This window comes from Vespula pensylvanica, chromosome 24, assembly GCF_014466175.1.
Source record: "Vespula pensylvanica isolate Volc-1 chromosome 24, ASM1446617v1, whole genome shotgun sequence".
Taxonomy (NCBI): Eukaryota; Metazoa; Arthropoda; class Insecta; order Hymenoptera; family Vespidae; genus Vespula; species Vespula pensylvanica.
Window position 1 is genome coordinate 1,148,924 of NC_057708.1, and position 12,500 is coordinate 1,161,423.

Consider the following 12,500-nt stretch of genomic DNA (forward strand, 5'->3'; position numbering starts at 1 on the left):
AAAAAAAAAAATGTCGAAAGATAATAATTTGATTCTAATAGGAGTTATGGCACAACAGTGATTCAATTCATACCTTTAAGAAATTAAAAGATTTCTTAACAATGATTTCATTCCTACGATTATACTGGACCCAAAAACGAATGAATTTACTAGAGGAATGATTATATGAAAATTCTAATAAGAATCACCATAAATTCTTTAACAACCTCAGATTTAATTTGTTCCTAACTATGCATGCAATTCATGAATTCGTTCATAAAAAAGAAGATAAGGACTGGCACAAAGTACATCTGTCAGGGATGTGTTTTCAACAGTTGAATCTGATGTATAAAGCCATCTATCAGGTCTAGTTCCTCGTCTATAACATACAAAATGACCAGCATCCACAGGTCCGCGATGTTCTACAACAGCTTGAAGTTGATATTTATGTTTACCATAGGTCGACCGTTGATTTGTAAGAAGCAACATTGCTTGTGCATCTCCCTAAAGAATATAAATGATATTATATTTATTACGTTTATCGTTCATTTTCTTTTTCAAAAGAACGTATCACTTACTTTTGCAAGTCTTTTTTTTGCTTCTATGAATGTAAATGGATCTAACACTAAAGTGTCAGAAAAAACAACAGGATCATCTCTCTTAATTGGCATTCCGGATGAGCTCCATGTAGTTCTTGGTATATGTATACACAAGCATTTAGGCAATTTTCCAAGGGTAAGGGTTTTAACAGCATCGCAACGAGATGCACAACCATCGCATTCTACATCATGAACAATTTCACTACTCACAAAACGTGAAAATAATTCAATTAAAGTATGTTGCTTCCATTGAAGAACTGAACCAGGAGCAGGTAATGGCAAAGAAATACTTTCAAGTTTATCATAACGTACGGGGGACTGAAAGAAAGATAATAATTGCAACACTTGTTTCAATAAAAGTGATAAAACAAAATAAAATAAAATAGAAGAAAAAGAATATTAGAAAATATTTATAACAATTTTTACCAACCTTCCAATTGCAATTAATACATTGTAATTGACTAGTTAGTAATCCAGAAAATGGATGCACTTCGTTCCATATAGGCGGCATATTAATTAAAGATACTTCACAAAGATAATTCCATATTGGCTCATCGTTTTCTGCGTCATATCTCTTATGTTGCGATAACATTTCCGAAGATCTATCCAGAATTTTACCAGGCTTGTACTCTAAAGGTATATGAGATGATATAGATGGTGTGGATATTGTCATATGATTGTTACAGTTCGTGTCAAATCCGTGCATAGAATTTGGATTTCTTTCGGCAGATACTATATCATTGCATGATACACTTCGAAGACCTATCGGTTCTCCCGAACCCTTAAGATCTGCCACAACTAAAGGACTTCTAGGTAATGCGTCTGACAGACAACCTCGCTATAAAAATGATATAAATTTATAATTATTATTCTTTTAGATTTGATTCTATTTGTACAATATCTTTGTACAAAATAATTAAGATTCGTACTCTGTTAATGGGTTGAATTTCTGCCTGCAATGCATTTAGAAGTATATGAAATAATTCATGAGCATCTTGGTAACCAGGCGCAAAACTCCATTGCGAACCAAGAGACGATATTATCTCAATTGGCGTTACATCTCCGTATAAGTCGTCGGTATGACCATTGATTTCTAACAAAGTACATTATCGTATATTTTAAACAGTTTACATCTTATACAATGAAATATTTATCAATGTAAAATATTTATTGCAATATATTAAACATTACATCGTACTTTCAAAGACTGAAAGCAAAGTAGTGGTAAAATTGCATTTTTCGTTCTTCTCTCGTTGCCTTTGAAGCCATGTGATTAAAGTCGGACAAGCAGCGAGTGCTTGCAACAAGGAATTTAAAAAGCAAGTATATCCTAGATTACTAATGCCAACCACTTTACCTACATAACATTTAATAAGTTATAAATATAACGATAAATAAAATCTTATTAAAATGTCTTGATAGATATCGATAATGTTATTTATATCCATTGATCTTCGTCGATAAAAATAAATTACCTCTTCTTCTAGGTTTAGGAGACGGACCCCATAATACAAATGCTCCAACTGCTACAGCAAGTCCCACACCGGCGAACACGGCAATTTTGTCGACATCCATCATCTCGATTCACGGATATACGCAATTTTAACGATACTATACCTTCCTCTAATTTAATTTAAAAGTTATAATTGCGTCTACCGACATCCAATTCGTTAGATTAATACACATATTCAAAGAATCCTTTTTTTTTTTTTTTTTTTTTTTTTTCATTAACTTTAAAATAATGTAATGAATAAATCTCTTTCAAATTTTTCTAATCTATTCACTCTCAGTTACTTTTTATTATGTATGTATTAAATGTCACAGGATGATAATTTTCCCTTCGAATGAATAAAATGCTCATATTATCTTTACCATTTAGATATTACTTCAAATATAATAATATTCTACTGAAATTAAATCAAACCGTTCGACCCTTTAAGATATTCGGCGTTAATAAGAACAAGTACGACGTACAGTCCGATATGTGCTTACGCAATGATACCAACTTTACAGACATATTTTAGAGAAACTTCACTAATATCTTGCAATTATAATTGAATTAACATAAACACTACGTCATTATTACGAAATATTTATAAACATTATATAAAATTAAATAAAGTCAAAACTTTAATTTGTTCTTAAGATAAAACGACGAGTCGAACAAAGATTTTTATTTTTAAAAAATTCCGATTATTTTTATAATAAAAAAAAAAAAAAAATAATAATAATAACACGAGGAAGACATTTCAATTGAATCTAAACAGATTTGATTATTAATTCGAATAATTTTTATTCGAAAAAATTCGTCTATCGATTTCGACAGTGGTATCACATGACTAATCATATGATGTTCAAATGGCGCGAATTTTCGATTACTTCGTTTTTCGTTCACGTGATCGTCAGAATAGTATAGAACACAAATAAGAGCTTAAAAATGATTTGCGTGTTTTTTTAATTATTTTAATAAACATAATATAAACAGTATAATACTCATGTATACGTTTATTTCGATTAGTTTTACATATATGTTAGGTTATCGATATGTCAGCCATTTTTCTTCTCAGATGGCGTTGAAATCGCATTCTAGTTTTTATGTCAAGTAGAACCACGCTGACCGTTTTGTGGTTTTATGTTCGATTACTTTGCAAACTGGATGAATGTCTAATTTTTTTCTTTTTAACATTTTTTTTTTTGTAAACGTCGACAGTCAAGAATTGTAAAATGTTCCTGAAACGTTTATCGGATTAAAAGATTTGTAGTAATTTTTTATAATCAATTTTCATTTTTTACAGAAAATAATCCGTAAATAGTGTGAATATATCGTTGTAAAGTGGCCGTGGGAAACTTGAAAATGTTCCCACGTTACTATTGCGATAGTATGCGTAGTGTGTGTGTGTGAAATTCCTAAATGTAAAGATGAACGGTCACGGGCAAGAACACGGTCATGCAGTAGTAGTTTGGGAATGGGAAAATCGTCATGGGCGATGGAGACCATATAGTCCAGCAGTATCTCAACACCTTGAAAGAGCTCATTGTAAAAAACTCACAAGAGTCTTCCTTAACGATGCCGATCCTAGTTTGGAAAGGTTTCATTTATTTTGCAATTTGTTTTTCTTTCATTTCAAAAAGAAAATATTAACTTTTAAATATGTGACATTAAATCAGACGTTAGTTCTCTGTCACCGTCAATCGCCAGTAACATGTTTTAAGTCTTTCTAATTTTTATTAGGTATTATATTAATTTGAAGACCAAGATGCAATGCAGTGATGATGGAGATGAAACGCATAATGTAAGAAGAAAATTTTATCATCCTGTTTCACCGGCAGGGAAAGGTGCTAAATGGGAATGGGCTGGAGATACCGACGATTGGCATACTTACGATATGGAAGTACAGTGTCTTATCGAAGAAGCCTGGGCACGAGTAAGCATAAGCTAGATTAGTACGAGGTAGGACAGTTGTATATATCATTTTGAATTTTAGGGTGACAAGACTATTGATGTTTCTAAGACTTATTTAGGTTTTCCATATATCATCAATTTTTGTAATCTGACTCAAGTTCGTTGTTGTACCGGCTATGTAAGACCTATTCGTCGTGTTCAACAAGCACCTTATCCATTGGTTAAAGTTGCTTTAGAAGAATTACAAATTGCTACTGGGAAAAAGGGCACTTCTGTGACGGTTAAAAGTTCAAGTAAAATGATCCATAAGAAAACGTCTAACAGTAGTACCAAAAAAAATAATAAAAAAGTAAGTTTATACGTTTTATTACGATACATTTCAATCTTTCATTTTATACATTCAATTTTATTTTTTTATAGAGCAAAAGTGGAGATACAGGCCCTTCCAATATTGCAAGAGTTATTTTAAATAATTTCAACATATTTAGTAACAAACATAACATTGACAATAATGATTCTATTACGACTGTTGAAACTTCTGATAAAACAAAAACATGGGACAGTGTTTTGGATGTAGATTCCAGTAGTACAAAAAGCGGTCGTAGACCTAGTGTTGACACTGTATCAACGTATTTGAGTCATGAAAATCCTGTGGATTTGTTAGACAGTAGTATGGGAAGTGATGATGCATTCAAAGAATCTAATTTTGGTATGTTGTGATTCAATGAACGAATTAATAAATTTTTTTCATTATTTATGATTAATGATAAACAATGATTTTTATTCTAGGCGTAGATACAACATCAGACGTAATATCTCAGTATGTAAAAGTAGTTGAAAGTGATGATTCCGATTCATGTCCTGTATGTTTAGGCAGTCCTGAACCTCTGACAGTAGAATTAACTCGTTGCAAACATAGATTACACTTAGCATGTCTAAATGCAATGCTTAGTTGTCAACAACCACCTATGTACATACAATGTCCAGTGTGTAGACTAATATACGGAGAGAAAAGGGGTAATCAACCACCAGGTACTATGAACTGGACAAGGATACCAAGATCTTTACCTGGTTTCCCAAAAACTAATACAATACAGATAACATATGAGTAAGTAAAAAAAAAAATAAAAGATTTGTAATTTTTTTTATGAAATAAGAATATATATTTATGTATGTATAGTTTATGCATATATATTTATATATTTTATGAAGCAAGAATCAATTATTTTTTCATTCATATTGATTTTTTTATATTTTACATTAGCATTCCATCTGGAGTTCAAGGATCAGAACATCCAAATCCTGGCCAAGCATATTACGCTGTTGGTTTTCCAAGAGTTTGTTATTTACCAGATAATAACTTAGGTCGTAGAGTATTAAGACTGTTACAAATTGCATTTGAACGAAGACTGATATTCACAATTGGACGATCTATAACTACCGGTCGTGAAGATGTAATAACATGGAATGAAATTCATCATAAGACTGAATTAGGTCCATCTACGTCTGGTCATGGTTATCCTGATACAAGTTACCTCGAAAGAACTCTAGCAGAGTTGGCAGCTCAAGGTGTAACAGATGGATAATATATGTTAAAGTTACATTATAAAAACGTATATTCAAATACTACGAACAGATCTATTGAAATTATATTACGTGAAAAATATTTTTATACAGTCTTGGAACCAAAATTTAAAAAAAAGAAAAAGAATATTTTCGGTTTCTAATATATGAAAATTATGATAATAATTTTAAATTATTCCGAGCCAAGCAAGGAAATGTTAAATTTTATTTTTCGTCAAGTGAAATTATTTAAGATATATAATTATATATTTATAAAATAGCTATTATTTTTTATATTTTTTGTTTGTATAATTGGCAAATGTTTTATAAGCAAGAGGAAAGATCTGGTCGAAAAAAGTCTAACTTTATATAATATTGTTGAATATAATTTTATTTATAGGTCTTCCATTGTAACACATGTATATTGCTTTGAATTATTAATGTTATTTGAAGTTTATATGTACTTTCAAAAAAAAAAAAAAAACAGATAAAGAAATATATATATATATACACATACATGTATATGAATTTTATAGGTTAAAAATATTTAATCTTTTGTTGTATTGTGTCGAGATTTTTGTATTCCTTTTAGATAGATGGCGCGACTTTCAAGATAATTAAAATGGCTGAAAATTGATTTTTCTCTACAACGTGAATTCTTAGAAGATATATTATTTATTACGCACAAAAATATTTCGCGGAGTTCATTTATATAATAGCGAGAAAAAAGAAGTAAATATTCTTTGAGGAATTTCTAAAGTGCTTTAATTTTTTATTTAACGTATGGATACAGAAATGCAAAACGCATAATCGTATCGTTTTGCATCGTTACGATTGAAGTAGTTCCGATGTTCTTTTTAGAACAAAAATTCGCGCCCAAATGAGTGCTAAGGGGCAGCATAAGTGTGTTCTCTGTGATTCAAAATTAGATTCCAAAGAAGGATTACAGGAACATTTTAGGTATTTATGTTAAATTTTATATTTCTTATTATAAACAAAATCAACGATCTCGACTATTCGTGAAATTATAGAACGAGTTTATTTGTATTATTTTCATAAATTTAAGAAAGAAATCATTACGAGTTAGACAACAAAACATTTTATATTATTTCTTCTTACTTTTGTCACTATAATGAACTATATTATCCATTGAGTATTACTCTCATTGTGTCATTCAATCATAGTTGTTTTGATTTGAGGTTATTATATACATGATATATTTACATCACTATTTATATATTTTTAAGATTAGACGATTATTTTGAAAAGGAAGTATAATATGAGCTAAAGTTTTATCAGATGTAAGTGATGTATACATGTGTTGCGTTAAAAAAATTAGAAATAATGATATTCTAATAAAAGAAGTTTAGAAGTTATATAGATGTTCAAAAGTATGCAAATGTGTAATTTTTCTTTCAGAAAACATGCAAATAAAGAAATAGATACTCGTGGACGTCCTGTTAGAAATAGCAAAAATGCAGATACTAAATGTGATGTGTGTGGACAATCATTTGACAGTGTAACCGCAACGATTAGACATAGGTTTAAAGTCCATTCAAATTCGTCAACAAAATTCTATTGTCACTATTGTGGCATGCAATTTCCATTAAAAGTAATAAATTCAAATGTTTTATTTTTTTTTTTTTTTTTGACTTTATTCCTGTAAAGTTCTAATTAAATATAAGAATATTATTTTATGTTAGACTCATAGAGATAATCATCAAGCATCACATGATTCCATTGAAGGTGAAAATAAAGATCAGCATAAAAAATGTGAGGACTGCGACGTGATATTTTATAATAAAAAAGCTTTGGACTATCATTATCGTTCCATACATAAAAGGTAATTATAATTATTGTTTTTTGTGTTAATAAATTTATAAAAATATATATTTTTTGTAATAAAGGATGGTGCATTTATATCAACCAATTGCTACTCCACCACCAAGCAATAAAATTAAGGTCAATTCCATGAACGATGCTTTGAGTGTTTATTATTGTCATTTATGTGGCGTAGAATATATTGTAAAATTTAACTTACAACAACATTTGGAGAGGGCTCATACTCAAGTAAATGATATGATATATAATTTAAAGATTATAATAAAAACCTTATAGAACAATGATCTAAATGTAATATTTGTTTAATAACAGGAGGAAAGAGAAGCAGTACCAGAAGATCTCATCAAATGTACGGTTTGTGCTGCATTATTTTGTAGTAAAAAAGCATACGATGTTCACAATAGTTATCATCAACCAGATGATTTATATGTAACATCAGAAGAACAGAGATTACAGACTGTTACAAAAGTTGATCAAGACTTTGATATTAGAAGGGTCGAAGCAGTAGCTAATAAATATGTTCCCAAGACTAATATATCAAAGAGACCAGCAAAACATTGGTCAAAGGTAATCACAAACGAATCTGTTTTACATTATTTAATACATGCTATCAATTTATGTAAAAAATGTTTATTAAATATTCTAGAAAGAAAAAGTACAAAGGCTAAACAAATCTAAAAGAGAAGAATATTTATCGTCCGATAATGATCTTGCTGGCGCTAATGATTCAAGCGATTCTGAAAGCGATCTTCCTTTGAAACAAAGACTCGCTAGCTAACAGAGGTCTTCCTCTACTTTTAAAACCCCTTTCTTACTTTGAAATATTCACAAAATATTGAATTTTTATTAACAATCATTGCAGTCCACCATTTATATTATATTTATGTAGGTATAACTCTATTCTCATTAATTTCTATAATTGACAATTTATGTATGTAAATATGTGTGTAGATAATAATCATTGTCATGATATAATATATCACAGTTTATTTATATTAATATATATGAAATATTGAAAATTACACTACTCGATAAAAGCGTCCAAATTGTAAATAATGACGAATGTTTTAACCATATTGATGTCGCTCTTTCACTCATTTTTTAATATTGTGCACAAAATCATATTTGTATCTTTATAAATCGTTGTACATATATATATGTCGTGAAATGGTAAGAACATGAATTGAATAAACTTGAATGGCAAATAACATTGTGGTTATGGAGAAGTACTTTTTATTAACAAAAATGTTTAATTCGTTATTGTTATGTTATTCGTAAAATTAATCAATAAAAAAATCATCTCTAAAAAGCGCGATATATAAAACAAAGCTTACAAAGACTTTTATTTTCATTGATTGGTTACACTGACTTCCGCTGTATACGGAAAAGATGCTGGCGCCATTTTCTGTTATCGGTTTTTACGCGTGTGTATTGCTGGTGTGCGGATCGAGTTCTTACCACGTAGTTGCCTAACGTATTTAACATATTTGTGCTTCTTTTAAGTTTTTGATTAGAAGAAATAGGATATGGGACGTAAAAAGAAGAAGCAATCGAGACCATGGTGTTGGTATCCTTTATGAAATAAATGTTCATCGAAAAGTATTTTACGTAATTATATTTTAGGATCGCATTCGTATATGTGTGACTATTACTCGAAATAAAGATACTGATTATATTTTTATATTAAATTTCTTTCCAATTTGTCAAGTATTTAATGGTAATCGTATTACGTCATAAATATAAGAAATAATGAGTATCTTCATGTAATGTAACGACGATACGCACGTAAGACTAATACACAGTCCTTGTAGAAATCAATATATGTATATTAAATAATACGTACGTCGTAAAAAGGTTACAATTCGATAATAATTCAAATCGCCTCGTGATGCATTATTTAATCGTAAAGGTTTTTCTAATTGTTGTTATATCTATAAAAAGTTTCATGTATTTAATAAGTTGACATTACATTATATTATATCAGAGTATACTTTCCTTAATTTAATTTTTCATTAAGGTATTGCAATAGAGAATTTGAAGACGAAAAAATTCTTATTCAACATCAAAAGGCAAAACACTTCAAGTGCCACATTTGTCATAAAAAATTATATACGGGACCAGGACTTAGTATACATTGTATGCAGGTAATATAACGTTTTATGTAGTATTATTCTATTTTCATTTATGTTTATTGTCAATATTTTATTTTATATATGTATGTATTTATTATTATTATTATTATTATTATTATTGATATTATAGGTACACAAAGAAGCAATAGATAAAGTACCTAACTCTTTGCCAAATCGTAGCAACATTGAAATAGAAATATATGGAATGGAAGGAATCCCACCAAATGATGCTAAAGAGCATGAAAGACAACGAAATGGTGGTAGACCAGGATCACCTAGTTCTGGGGAAGATGAACCTGTACAAAAGAAGGCGAAGCCGGAAGGTTTATTAGGTTCAGCACCGGGAGCTATGCCTACGGGTTCTAGTATCATGTCTGGTGTAATGCAGGGAATGACAACACATCCTGGTATGCCACCAATGGGTCAGTTCCCACCACCCATGCATCATATGATGGGACCTATGGGCCCAGTAGGTCCACCATTTATGGGACCTGGGTAGGATTATTTTTTGAGTTACATTCGAATACATAAAATATTCTTCAAACAATCGAATTAATTATAATTAATTGCTTGTATAGTATGATGCCTGGAATGCCAGGTATGCCACCAGGCATACAACCACCGGTATCTGGTACATCCATGCCGCCAACAAGGCCATTATTTCCAAGTGCTGCGGCTGTTTCCACTGCTGCATCTACGGCTGTGACATCTACCCCGTTGGGTACAGATTTTAAACCAATTACATCAGTGGCTGGTGGGTCTATAGGACCGGTCAAGCCAACATTCCCTGCTTATAGCGGTACTGAAAGTAGTACCACGACTAATAGTAACCTTGGTAGCGAACAAAAAGTTAATCTTATTGCAACAACAGGGGCTGCTAGTAAAATTATTCATCCCCCTGAAGATCTCAGTTTAGTAAGTATTCAAGTGCGAATTTTAATATTATTAAAAATAGTTTCTAACATTGGAAATATATATTAGGAGGAAATTAGAGCAAGACTGCCGAAATATCAACGGCGGCAAACAGAGGAGTCCCGATCGGTACAGGCTGATGCCAATCAACAGGCTGCAGCATTACAGCAACAGCAACAGCAACAGCAACAGCAACAACAACAACAACAACAACAACAACAACAACAGCAGCAGCAGCAGCAGCAACAACAGCAGCAGCAGCAGCAACAACAACAACAGCAACAACAACAACAACAACAACAGCAGCAGCAGCAACAAGCAGCTGCTAATGTAGCTGCTGCATTTCAAGATCAGCAGCAAAGACAACAAGCTGCATTAAATGCTCTTCAACAGCAACAACAACAAAGGTTTCAAAGGCCTCCACAAGCAGTAATGGTACCAGCATCAGCAGCAATGCCTGTGAGCTCTGTTGCTCTTATGGCACCATTAATGCGACCCACAATGACCTTAGCTGCACCTGCTCTTATTCATGGAGGTAACATGATGCGACCGCCCCCCATGGGCCTACCACCAGGTAAGTTCACCATTTCAAACTTTGATCTCTGTCCCCCCAAAAAAAAGGGCCCTCCTTTTACCCCGATAAATTTGTGCAAATATGTCAATTACTTATGTACCCTCATTTTATCGATTTAGAACCATCAAAGAACATCTGTTAAGTGCATGAGAAAGAAGAATATATCTAGCAATTTGAAATTAGATAATATTACAAAAAATATTGTAAGACATATCACGTGTCTTTTCCTTATTATTATTATTATTATTATTATCATCATTATTATTATTATTATTATTATTATGATTATTATTATTATTATTATTATTATTATCTCTTTACTATAGTAGATCATCAATGTTATTCACAAATTTAATTTTTCTTTGGTGGGTCTATTTGATTCACTGCTTTACAAATGAACGGCCTATCCATACAGATCCCTTTGCTTTAAATTCGTAAATCCATTAATAACATTAAGACGGATCATGCTATTTGTAATATATTTATGACAATATATTTTTTACAAAGTACTTCAATGATATTGAAGCCATAAAATAGAGAGAGTTCTTTTCATCTAAGATATGAGACGAGGTAATACACTTTTGCACTTCATCCACCATTATGTATAGCCTTTTGGCGTGTACCCAACCCTTTCTCCCTCATTCCAATTTTACTTACCCAAGATTAGAATAGTGTAATATCTATATAAGGAAAGGAGAAAAGAAATCAGAGTGAGGGGGAGGAAAGAAACTAAAAGAAATAACAGAAAGGGACTAAACAATGGGGAGAAAACACAGTTTTTAATTTAATGAGGGTACACTAGAATTCTAAAGTTTTAAAAAAAAAGGGGAGAGAGAGAGAGGCAGGAAGAAGTATGACAGTACGAATATTAGCGCGCTCAGGATTCATCCGTATGCCAGAATTGATGTCAGCGTGTCTTGTACGTTTACGTTTTAACGGTGCGTTTGCAGGGTGCCCAGTCACTCCTTGGTGAGTGTTGAACGAACCCAGTCTGGTTACTAAAACCGTGTTTTATACAAGTGCAACAAGGTTGGTCCTTAGCAAATAGCATGCGGTGACATGGCCTATCTATATATATATCTATATATATCATTATATTTATTATTACTCTTATTATTAATTCTATTATTATTGTCTCATCATCGTCATATTAATATACTTATATAAATATTTCTGTATATTTACATTATTGTCAATGGGCAGGTGGGTCGAGCGGCCAACGAAATTACATCTGTTCCAATTCCTTCCACGTCGGGCAGCCACTTTGATTTTGGACACATCATGAGTCTTTGGATGTGATATACCTCCTCCCGAAACTAGAGTCATTGGTATCAGGAGCACGATTACATTAAATTAATATTATTACAATCGAAAGATATTTGCTTTTTCAGTCATACGATCTATATTTCACGATTATTACGTGCGTTTTCTATTCGATAAAAAGCTTTGTCACTACTAGTTCTATATATTCGGCCGCTCGGCCGGTTTATCATATA

The 12,500-nt window shown here is 31.4% G+C and overlaps 4 protein-coding genes across 9 annotated transcripts in view; 3 read left to right on the forward strand and 1 right to left on the reverse strand.

The window, feature by feature from the left end:
- Nucleotides 1–194: 194 nt before the first annotated feature.
- Nucleotides 195–2,634, reverse strand: LOC122636937 (ubiquitin carboxyl-terminal hydrolase 30 homolog). Of its 2 annotated transcripts, XM_043828633.1 has the most exons (6): nt 2,054–2,624; nt 1,777–1,935; nt 1,508–1,671; nt 1,009–1,416; nt 558–896; nt 195–483 (listed from the first exon to the last, which is right to left on the reverse strand). In XM_043828633.1, the coding sequence occupies exons 1-6, from the start codon at nt 2,154–2,156 to the stop codon at nt 229–231; spliced, it is 1,428 nt and encodes a 475-aa protein (XP_043684568.1). In that variant the 5' UTR covers nt 2,157–2,624; the 3' UTR covers nt 195–228. The 2 variants fall into 2 exon arrangements, with proteins under 2 accessions (XP_043684568.1, XP_043684569.1); XM_043828634.1 differs by lacking the exon at nt 1,777–1,935 and having other exon boundaries at nt 2,054–2,634.
- A 551-nt stretch (nt 2,635–3,185) lies between these two features.
- LOC122637131 (protein deltex) lies at nt 3,186–5,692 on the forward strand. The gene is made up of 6 exons (XM_043829068.1): nt 3,186–3,667; nt 3,811–4,003; nt 4,064–4,330; nt 4,402–4,690; nt 4,771–5,089; nt 5,246–5,692. The coding sequence occupies exons 1-6, from the start codon at nt 3,498–3,500 to the stop codon at nt 5,565–5,567; spliced, it is 1,560 nt and encodes a 519-aa protein (XP_043685003.1). The 5' UTR covers nt 3,186–3,497; the 3' UTR covers nt 5,568–5,692.
- Nucleotides 5,693–6,147: 455 nt separating this feature from the next.
- Nucleotides 6,148–8,594, forward strand: LOC122637133 (zinc finger and BTB domain-containing protein 16-A-like). Its single transcript, XM_043829074.1, has 6 exons — nt 6,148–6,504; nt 6,964–7,156; nt 7,248–7,387; nt 7,452–7,614; nt 7,699–7,953; nt 8,033–8,594. The coding sequence occupies exons 1-6, from the start codon at nt 6,425–6,427 to the stop codon at nt 8,162–8,164; spliced, it is 963 nt and encodes a 320-aa protein (XP_043685009.1). The 5' UTR covers nt 6,148–6,424; the 3' UTR covers nt 8,165–8,594.
- A 142-nt stretch (nt 8,595–8,736) lies between these two features.
- LOC122637132 (BUB3-interacting and GLEBS motif-containing protein ZNF207-like) overlaps nt 8,737–12,500 on the forward strand; it is a 10,323-nt gene continuing 6,559 nt past the window's right edge. For 2 of the 5 annotated variants that reach the window (XR_006329127.1, XM_043829069.1), the window contains exons 1-6: nt 8,737–8,953; nt 9,404–9,530; nt 9,649–10,013; nt 10,097–10,433; nt 10,500–10,598; nt 10,638–11,004. Coding sequence is in view for 4 of the 5 variants with exons in the window: in XM_043829069.1 (XP_043685004.1) it covers nt 8,913–8,953; nt 9,404–9,530; nt 9,649–10,013; nt 10,097–10,433; nt 10,500–10,598; nt 10,638–11,004 (1,336 nt within the window). In the remaining variant the exon portion in view is untranslated. Of the gene's footprint in view, nt 8,954–9,403; nt 9,531–9,648; nt 10,014–10,096; nt 10,434–10,499; nt 10,599–10,637; nt 11,005–11,123 lie in introns of all 5 variants that reach the window. The other 3 variants (XM_043829071.1, XM_043829072.1, XM_043829070.1) reach the window with 3 other exon arrangements.

What these genes read in the sequence shown, in the direction of transcription:
- LOC122636937 (XM_043828633.1), bottom strand. Translation starts at nt 2,156, where the DNA reads ATGATGGATGTCGACAAAATTGCCGTGTTCGCCGGTGTGGGACTTGCT. An exon ending in TTTGCTTTCAGTCTTTGAAA is followed by an intron (nt 1,672 to 1,776) that starts GTACGATGTAAT and finishes GTACTTTGTTAG; the next exon opens with AAATCAATGGTCATACCGAC. An exon ending in AAATTCAACCCATTAACAGA is followed by an intron (nt 1,417 to 1,507) that starts GTACGAATCTTA and finishes TCATTTTTATAG; the next exon opens with CGAGGTTGTCTGTCAGACGC.
- LOC122637131 (XM_043829068.1), top strand. Translation starts at nt 3,498, where the DNA reads ATGAACGGTCACGGGCAAGAACACGGTCATGCAGTAGTAGTTTGGGAA. An exon ending in TCGAAGAAGCCTGGGCACGA is followed by an intron (nt 4,004 to 4,063) that starts GTAAGCATAAGC and finishes TTTGAATTTTAG; the next exon opens with GGTGACAAGACTATTGATGT. An exon ending in CCAAAAAAAATAATAAAAAA is followed by an intron (nt 4,331 to 4,401) that starts GTAAGTTTATAC and finishes ATTTTTTTATAG; the next exon opens with AGCAAAAGTGGAGATACAGG.
- LOC122637133 (XM_043829074.1), top strand. Translation starts at nt 6,425, where the DNA reads ATGAGTGCTAAGGGGCAGCATAAGTGTGTTCTCTGTGATTCAAAATTA. An exon ending in TGGAGAGGGCTCATACTCAA is followed by an intron (nt 7,615 to 7,698) that starts GTAAATGATATG and finishes GTTTAATAACAG; the next exon opens with GAGGAAAGAGAAGCAGTACC. An exon ending in CAGCAAAACATTGGTCAAAG is followed by an intron (nt 7,954 to 8,032) that starts GTAATCACAAAC and finishes TAAATATTCTAG; the next exon opens with AAAGAAAAAGTACAAAGGCT.